The 9,929-nt window shown below is 51.7% G+C and overlaps 1 protein-coding gene across 1 annotated transcript; it reads right to left on the bottom strand.

Moving 5' to 3' along the window:
* Nucleotides 1–8,115: 8,115 nt before the first annotated feature.
* On the bottom strand, nucleotides 8,116–9,450 carry LOC119367153 (peroxidase 5-like). The gene is made up of 2 exons (XM_037632778.1): nucleotides 9,211–9,450; nucleotides 8,116–9,082 (listed from the first exon to the last, which is right to left on the bottom strand). Exons 1-2 carry the CDS (start codon nucleotides 9,448–9,450, stop codon nucleotides 8,300–8,302), a joined length of 1,023 nt encoding a protein of 340 aa, XP_037488675.1. The 3' UTR covers nucleotides 8,116–8,299.
* Between the last annotated feature and the right edge of the window lie 479 nt (nucleotides 9,451–9,929).

Here is a 9,929-nt window from a genome sequence, read left to right as displayed (position 1 = left end):
GCTTCAACATCTCTGTCGACCCTGAGCTCCCTGCGGAGCCTCTCGCGGCGCCGGCCCTGCCGTCCCCGCACCCGCCACCTGCCAACCACGACAACGACCTCGACAGGCCGGGGCGGGACGGCGATAAGGATCCAGATGCAAGTATGGAAGACGACTCCATTGACACGGCGACTTGGGAGAAGCTAGGCCTCACCGACAAGGGCGGGGCGGCGAATCGCGTGCAGCCGAGCATGCAAGAGCAATCTCATGAGGGGACGTCCACGGGGATGGAGTTGTCAATCCTGAACCAGTACGGTTCCAACCTGGGGTCGGTGACTCCCCCCCGGTGCGGATGGTGCCAGCGGCCACCGCGGACCAGATGGAGTCGCCTCTGCCCGAAGACGCGCGCACCCCGATCGCCGTCTCCGTCGACTCCCTGCCGCTTCCTCTCTCCTCCCGCTCCCCATCCCAAGGCGGTCGCAGCAGCAACAAGCTTGGCGTGGTGAAGCAGCTCAAGAAGGTGGCGGTGCGCAAGGTCAGCGCGGAGGCGGGTCGTGCGGCGGATCACCTGGGGGCCCCGGCGACGCCTCGCCAGACGGTGATGGCCCTAGCGGTGCCCGTCCCCGTCCCTGTCCCGATCACGCAGGAGACATCCAAGACGGCGTCCATCCCGAAGGGCAAGCGCTCCAAGACCGTGGTGGAGGGGCAGGTGGCCCCGGTGCGGGTCAGTGCTCGTTCCAAGGGCGCCAAGGGAAATCTCACATCTCTACAGCGCGTGATAAGCACATTTCATATACATAATTTGATGCTCAAATATACCATTAATTGAGATATATCATTCCGTTCTTGCTACGAATTTTTGAATATTCGAATGATAATCATAAAAGAGAATGTTGACTAGTGAATTGTTTATTTTGCAGCAAAGTGCACAAAGGCACTATAAACTACAGGTTTCTGCCTAGAAAGGATTGAGGAACAAGTCCAGGGGGCTAGCTGAAGAAGAGAAGGGATCATCTTGTGCTAAAAGTATAGAAGGAGAAGGGCAAAATCAGAAAAGTGGCAGCTGAGAGAAGGGGAACAAAATCCCTAGTGCAGCCAAATTTTTGGATGGGGCCTGGCAGAACACATCTCTCTCCCTCTCCACCTCCGGCCGCCGTCGCGGCCAGGCCGGCGTGGCGGCGCGCCCTCCATTCATCAGCGTCATCCACCACGCCATCTCCACTACCCGCCGCTGCCAGCGCCTCATCACCACCACCATCCGCTACATCTTCCTTTGCCGCGCCACACCACCAGCAACCCTCACCACCAGCGCCGCCACTCGCGTGACCCGCCAGACATTGGGGTCGCGGGCATCTGAATTCCCGCGCGCCTCCGCCTGCTGCTGCTCCTCCCCACACCCAAGCTGCTGCTCCTCTCTCTTGCAACACCTGCTGCTGTTCTTCTTCTTCTCCTCACCTGCTGCTGTTCTTCTTCCTCTCCTTACCTTGCTGCTGCACTTCTCCTCCTCCTAACCTTGCTGCTGTTCATCTCTGAACCCCAAACATGCTGCTGCTCCTCTCCAACAACGACGCTGATCTGCAGCACTTCCTCGTCACCAACCTCAAGAAACGGAGCTGCTGATCCTCTCCAACGACCCCTTGCTGATCCTCTCCAACTTGGCTTCGCTGATCATCTTCGTCCCTGCTGCTCTCCTTAGCCCACAACATCTACAGCCCAGGAGACAACTCTGAATCTCTCTTCTCTTACTGTAGTTTTCTGAATTTTTGCTCTGATTATTCTGCAGCTTGTAATCTGAATCTCAGTTAACTGTTGATGTGCCCGTGAGAAAACTAGGTGGTTCAACTTGTAATATTGTTCTGCTGCCTGTGATGTTTGAGATACTTCCATCATCTACTCTATACTACTGATAATATGTTCAGTTCGTACTTGTCATGTGTTAATTAGTATTCTGCTACTGTATGTGTGAGATCCCTTATGTGTTTGCTCCTTACTGCAGAAATTTATTCAGTTGTCCATGTATTAGCTCCAGTAGATGTGCTATATAAGTACATGTGTGTTTTGTGATGTAAACCATGTCAGCTAGCTCACTGTAACAAATTCATGTTACTATTTGTGATTTTATTTTGTATTGATATTACTCTCTGTGGTAGCCAGTTGTGTGATCATTCAATTTTCAGTCTATGTATTAGCTCTCTACCTGTAATATATGTTGTGACACGAAGCATTTTCATCCCTGTCCATTATCTTGTTTCTTCCCTTTATCATACGCTTGTTAGATAAATATATGTGTTCATGTCCTGTTGTTTCCTTTTGTGTTAGTATTTTAGTTTCTCAAGTAATAGAAAAACACCAAAAAAGACAATATAGACAATCTGAACCTCCCCTTTGCTTATTTTGCATTTTCTTTGGCGACGATCTTCCGGAACTACCTTGTTTAGTTTAGGTTTATTTTCTTGCATTCATATTCTGAATTGTGTTACCTAGCTTTATCCGAGCACGATCATTGACTTGCCTAGTCCCTGTGGAGAACACGACACTTGCAGTTTGGGCGTAAAAACCCCACTGTACTCACAATCGAGCAGCGCGTCGAGCTCCTCCAAGCTCAGAAGAACCTGGAAACCTCAGGTAACCCAATGCCCTGATTTACGATTCTAGATTCATTCTTGGTGACCATTTGAGCGAGGTTCTGGAGGAGAGTGGGGTCGAGGCGATAGGCGAGGGCGGGCCGAGTGAGCTGATCTCGTTGATTCGTGCTAAGAAAATTGCGCAGGCGGCGCTTGCAGCGGCGGCTGCTCAACACGTGGATCGTTTAGCAGCGGAGGCTGAGCCCTCGGACACACTAGCGATCCGGCCCGATGGGGATCCCACAACAGGGGTTGTGGTCCCCCCACCTTGCCGTGGCTAGGTGAGGCGTGTGGCCAAGGCGATCACCTCAAGGGGGGTTCGTCTGCGCAATCGCGTCATTTAGATGCGAGCGCTCCTGTGGAACATCCGTGGCTTTGGCCACGGGGTCGGCGTACCTAGCTTAGAGAATACACTAGGAAAGAAGCAGTAGCTATTGTTGGGCTCTAGGAAACGATCAAAGCGGAGTTCCGACACCAAGAAATCCTTTTTGTAGATCCTCTTGAGCGCTTCGCCTGGCATCACAGTCCGGCAATTGGCCACTCCGGTGGCATGTTGCTTGGTTTCTGCGCTGCCACTTATGAGGTTCTGACCTGAGAGGTTGGTACCTTCTTCATTGTGGCCAATATCCGTGTGCGTGCGTCTCTTCGCGAGTTGGTGACTGTGCAAGTTTACGGACCAGCCTACCATTCGCGCTCGGCCGAGTTCTTGGGAGAACTCGAAGCTAAAGTGCTTGCGGTCTCGGCTGCCCAAATCCCCCTGATGGTGGGTGGTGATTTCAACCTGATTCGCTCGGGTGATGATAAGAATAATGATAATATTAACTGGCCTAGGGTGGCCATGTTTAACAACACTATTACGTCGATGACACTTAGGGAAGTGGCCAGAACTGGGGCTAGAACTGGGGCTAGATATACCTGGACTAACAAGCAACTAGCCCCGGTGCGATCCGTTTTGGACCGTGTCTTCATGTCTCCGGACTGGGAAGTGGTGTTCCCGCTCTGCTCGCTCCTTGCTGAAACAAGGATCGGCTCAGAACACGTGCCCCTTATTCTATCCTCAGGGGATGATAGGATCAGGCGTAGCCCGCGATTTTTCTTTGAAACCGCGTGGTTTGAGGTACCAGATTTTGATACCATCTTTACGGAGAGATGGTGGCGATGTGTACATCTCACTGGTCAACAGCGCGACCCAATAGAGTTTTGGACAGCGGTAGGGGGGCGCCTACGTGCATGCCTTAAAGGCTGGGGCGCCAACCAGGGGCACGATGACAAGGTGCTTAGGGCGAACCTTGTCAGCGAAATCGCGCTGCTAGACTCCCAAGCGGACGCGCGACCTTTCCCTGAGCAAGAGTGGTCCCATCGATATGCCCTGGAGGGGCAAGTCGAGGCGTTGCTTCGTTCCGAGGAGGAATATTGGAGGCGCCGGGGCGGCCTCAAGTGGACGCTCAAAGGGGATGCGAACACTAAATAATTCCACGCTTATGCTAACGGTAGGCGTTGGAAATGCTCGATTCTTAGGCTACAGTGCAAGCTGAGATATCCAATCACATTTACGACTTTTACATAAGTCTAATGGGGACCAACGAAGCCCAACACGCTCGCTTGAGAGGTGATGTTTGGCTTCCATATCAAATGGTCCATGAGTGCAAGAACGACGAGTTGGGGCTCACGTTCCTCCCTAAAGAAATTGACAACGCGCTCCATAGCATGAAAACAGACACGGCACCGGGCCCTAACGGGTGGCCGGTGGCGATGTTCAAGCACTTTTGGCCACTGCTGCATGTACAAATTTTCGAAGTTTGTAATGGTTTCATGCGTGGCCTCGTGGACATAGCTAGGCTCAACTACGGCGTTCTATCGCTGATCCCTAAAGTGGTCGGGGCGGACAACATCCGTCATTTCAGACCCATTGCGCTCATTAACGTTCCCTTTAAAATTTGTGCTAAAGCGTGTGCCACGCGGCTCTCTCCGATCGCTCACCGAACAATTAGTCGATAGCAAACCGCTTTTATCCGTGGTCGTCACATTTTGGAGGGTCCGTTAGCCCTACAAGAGACCCTCCAGGAGCTAAAATGTACGCACGAACCGGCTATCCTCCTTCAACTAGATTTTAAAAAGGCGTACGATCGAGTCAACTGGGATTTCCTTCGCCAGGTGCTCATCAGCCGTGGTTTTGCGCCTGTTTGGGTGCACCTAGTCATGCAACTGGTCTTGGGGGGCCAAACTGCTGTCTCGGTTAACGGAGAAGTAGGTCACTTCTTCAGGAACAAACGTGGGCTGCGTCAGGGCGACCCTATGTCCCCGATCTTGTTCAACCTTGTCCTGGACGCGCTAGCGGCCATGCTGCGTAAAAGCCACGAAGGCAGGTCACATCAAAGGGGTGTTGGGACACCTCATCCCAGGGGGGATATCTCATTTGCAGTATGCCGACGATACACTACTGCTGTTTCAACCTGACCTCCATAGTGTGGCTACCGTCAAAGCCCTGTTGCTAAGTTTCGAACTCATGTCAGGGCTCAAAATTAACTTCCACAAGTGCGAAGTGCTGCCCATGGGTTTGGACGCGGAGGAGGGCAGACGTATAGCGGACCTGCTCAACTGCAAAGTTGGCAAACTTCCGTTCACATACTTAGGCCTCCCACTAGACGCCAAGCGCATCACGATCGATGGGTGGGCTCCATTATGGACCAAAGTGGGCGGGCGGGTCTGTCCGTGGAGGGGGAAGTTCCAATCCTCTGCAGCGAGATTGGTGCTCACGAACTCTAGCCTGTCCTCGCTGCCACATTTTGCAATGGGCCTTTTTCCTCTTGGCCGCGGGAGTCCACGCTAAGATGGGCATGCCTTGGTCTCACTTCTTTTGGGAAGGATCAGGGCCTAAACGTAAATATCACATGGTCAAATGGGCCGCGGTATGCCGCCCCAAAGACCTGGGAGGTCTCGGGATCACGAATACTAGAATTCTCAACGTTGCACTCATGTGCAAGTGGATTTGGAAACTGTCCCAGGGGGCGACGGGTTTATGGGTTGACATTCTGCGAGAAAACTATTTCCCAAATGGGAATTTCTTCGAAGGTGCCATGAGGGGTTCTCCTTTCTGGAATGATCTCCAGGTGATTCGGCCGGCTTTTGCTATGGGGGCCAAGTTTTCCATTGGAAACGGCCGCTCGGCCCGCTTCTGGCTTGATCATTGGATCGGTACCCAGCCTTTATGGCCGGCATTCCAAGACCTATACGCCTTGGCTATCAACCCTGAGGTATCAGTGGCCACGGACCTAGCCTCGTCCCCCTGGCGATCCACTTCCACCGCGATCTTACCGGACAGGAGCAAGTGCATCTCACGACGCTGCTTACGCTCGTCAACCCGGTGATGCTGTCCACATCTGCGGACTCGGTGACGTGGGCTCTCACCCTGTCTGGCAAGTTTTCGATCAAGTCCCTCTATCGCAAACTGTGTCAGGGGCCGTCCATCCAGGTGCCTACGGGCCTCTGGAAATCACGCCTACCGCTAAAGATCAAGGTCTTCTTTTGGCAGTTGTTTCGGAACAGACTTCCCACTGTGGCAAATGTTGCCAAAAGAAATGACCCGTCGACTGGTTTGTGTGCAATCTGTAGTTCACCTGAAGACGCGAATCACGTTTTGTTCCGTTGCCCGTTAGCTCGCTTTGGCTGGAGTGCGGTCCGGTCTGCGGCTAACACAGCTTGGGACCCGAGGTCGTCCTCGTATCTGGCGGCTATTCTTGATTCCGCGCAAGGAAGCAACAATCGAGTGCTTTGGAGCGTTTTCGGTGCACTGTTCTGGGCAATTTGGCTCACTAGGAACAAATTAGCGATCGAGGGGATCTTCCCGACCCATCCTGCTAACTTAATTTACAAATGCAACATGTTCCTGCAGCAGTGGAGTCCGTTGGCGAAGCGCAAGGATGCCGAGAAGCTGAAGCACGCTCAAGATTGTCTTCGTCGGGTCTATGTTTTGGCAAGAGAGCCAGCTGTCACTTCTACTTCGTGAAGTGATCCTTTTGTCGCTCGAGCGAGCCTGCGTGCTCCATGTTTTGGCCATTGGCCATGTAATATGCCCGCTAGAGCCTCTTTTGGTCGTCTGAACTCTCTAGATACCTTGACCGTATGGTCGGAGCCTCCGTGTTCGGTTTCGGTTGTCCTATGTTGTTACGCTCCCTTGATGTGAGCTTTATTAATTTAAAGCCGGACGCTTCTAGCGTCTTCGTTCTAAAAAAGTAAGTTTATCTATCCTGATGACGAGAACAATTCCTGTGATGAAGAAAATGTCTTTGCTCCGGGTTGTAAATTCTGAGGAAGGTATGAGTGTGTATGCATGCGAATCTAATATGATCTTTAGCTCCGTCGCATTTCCACCGACATGCAAATACATACAGTATTTACCGGCAATATTGATGTGCGTCACTATCTGCTTAATGGTACTCAAACTTTGTATTAACAAGACAATTAATCATCTGACACACATCAGAGTTGTTAACAACCAAAAGTAAAGGGATGTGGCAATGAATGTTACCTGTGTATACTTCTTCAACAAAACAGAAAAGCTTTTGAGACTAATACTTTACACGGTCTTTTTAATCGTGCTTGATGCCCGGGGTCAAAGTCATGCTAGTTTGGATGATCTACACGAATTGTTTATGTTTTTCTTCTAGAAGTTCTACCCTTGTTTGCAGCGATGTGAATTGTTTATGAGTCGATCTCTTTCGTTTTAGTTTGCCCTTGAGCTTGCATCCACATTAGTCAAAACTCATAACATCTTCTTTACATTGACAGGTGGAAGAAAAACTCTTATTGACATACACAAACAACTAACAAAGAAATCACTTTGAAAAGTCAAATTACATACACTGACAACTAACAGTATGATCTGCGATTGACGGACACACAAAATATATAGTTATGCTTTGAATGACTTCGGAATGATTGCCTAGTGGTGGTTGACGACAAAGCACTTCTCCCTGATGACGAGAACAATTCCTGTGATGAAGAAAATGTCTTTGCTCCGGGTTGTAAATTCCGAGGAAGGTACGAGTGTGTATTCATGCAAATCTAATATGATCTTTAGCTCCGTCGCATCTCCACCTACATGCATATATATACAGTATTCACCGGCAATATTGATGTGCGTCACTATCTGCTTAATGGTACTCAAACTTTATATTAACAAGACAATTAATCCCCGCAAAAAAAACAAGACAATTAATCATCTGACACACATCAGAATTGTTAACAACCAAAAGTAAAGAGATGTTGGAATGAATGTTACCCGTGTATACATCTTCAACAAAACAGAAATGCTTTTGAGACTAATTCTTTACACGGTCTTTTTAATCGCGCTGGATGCCCGGGGCCAAAGTCGTGCTAGTTTGGATGATCTACACAAATTGTTTACGTTTTACTTCTAGAAGTTCTGCCCTTGTTTGTAGCGACGTGAATTGTTTATGAGTGGATCTCTTTTCGTTTTAGTTTGTCCTTGAGCTTGCATGCACATTAGTCAAAACTCATAACATCATCTTTACATTGACGGATGGAAGAAAAACTCTTTTTGACATACACAAACAACTAACAAAGAAATCACTTTGAAAAGTCAAATTACATACACTGACAACTAACATTATGATCTGCGATCGACGGACACACAAAATATATAGCTATGCTTTGAATGACTTTGGAATGATTGCCTAGTGGTGGTTGACGACAAAGCACTTCTCCCTGATCTCCCCCTCTTCACCGGTGAGAACCTCCACCTTGCCCATTTTGACCATGGCGGCAGCGAACTTGGCCTGCCACGCCTTCTCCACGGCGGCGTGGAACGCGACGATACCGGCGGTCCAGGGGCTGGTGAGCAGTGTCTGGTCGGAGGTGAGCGGCACCTTGCGTGCCAGTATGTTCTTGAAGTACTGGTTGTCAAACTCCCCCGGCGTGACGGGGTCCAGCGGCACAGTTGTGGGGTCGCTAGGGTTGTCCGTCGATGGAGGGCATTGATGCTTCAGCTCTGCCGTGTAGAACCTGTCGATGGACGGGTCGGTCCGGCCGACTTCGCCCGAGAAGTTGTGGATGCGTTGAGTGAAGGAGCAGTGGGATCTACCGATGGTGTGTGCGCCAGAGAGCGTGACCATGTCGTCTGCGGAGAGCCCATTGCGCTTGAAGCTGGCCACGAGCTCCGCGACCTCGTCGGTCGGGAATGGCACGTTGTTATTGAGCACCTCGTCGGCGATAGACACGCGGCCGTCACGGCGACCAGACGGCACACGGTAGTTGATGCCGCCGGCAAGGTAGGCCCCGTCGCGTGCGGCGAAGGCGAGCACGTCGGCGCAGGAGACGGTGCGTGGGCCGCTCGCCTCTAGGGCTGCCTTGGGCTCGTCGATGACCTCAAAACCACGCATGCTTGGGTTGTTCACCTGCGAATCCTTCTCCGCCGAGTTCCCCGGCGTCGAGTTGATCAGCAGCGAGCCATCACAACCCTACACATGTAGAACAACACAAAAATCAATGGTCAGATCAGGTACCTGAATGTAAACGTTGCACTGACAAGGTTGCATGAACCGTGAATGGAGTAGGGGTGCATGGGTGCTTGATGGTCATTGCTTACCCTGACAAAACAATCGTGAAAATGCATGCGGATGATGCCACCGGCAAGGCCTGGGTTGCGGGCGAAGGCGCGGCGGGCGGCGTCGCGCACGATGTACTCGGCCTGTGGGCACGTGTGCTCGTAGAACCCAACCTTCAGAAACTTCGACGGCGGAGGCGACGCGTCTGTACTCGCCGAGAAGGCGGCCACGGCGAGCAGCACCGCCGCAGCCCACGCAAACACTAAAGTGGGGAACCTCATGGGCGGAAGCCTATTCTCGAAGCAACTAATTATGGATTAGTTTCGTGGGGTGCAGTGCTCTTGCTCCCCAAATTCGTAACAAGCTAGATGTTGAATATATGGTTTGTGTATGTATATTGTATAGTCCGGCCCACCTCCTAGTCATTGTATAGTTGAGGTTATGGCCCACCTTGTACTCCATATATACGTGTGCTATGCACCGATCAATACATTGAGTTGCATTGCCAAAATATTTGTTTCCAACATGGTATCATACCTACGATCCTAACCTTAACTCCTGCCGCCGCCGCCGCCGCGATCCCATCGCCGCCGCCACCGCCGCCGCCGCGTCTCCTCGCCGCCGCGCCGCCGCCCCCTGTGTGCCGCCGCCACCTCGCGCTTCCGCCCGCCACCCGCAGCGCCGCCACCCGCGCCGCGCCGCCATCCCTCCCGCCGCGCCACTTCACCACGCGCCGCCGCCCTCCCCTCTCGGCCATGGC

This window comes from Triticum dicoccoides, chromosome 1A (assembly GCF_002162155.2).
Source record: "Triticum dicoccoides isolate Atlit2015 ecotype Zavitan chromosome 1A, WEW_v2.0, whole genome shotgun sequence".
NCBI classification, from domain to species: Eukaryota; Viridiplantae; Streptophyta; class Magnoliopsida; order Poales; family Poaceae; genus Triticum; species Triticum dicoccoides.
The sequence above is the reverse complement of the archived record's forward strand: the minus strand, read 5'-3'. Positions and strand labels throughout refer to the sequence as shown.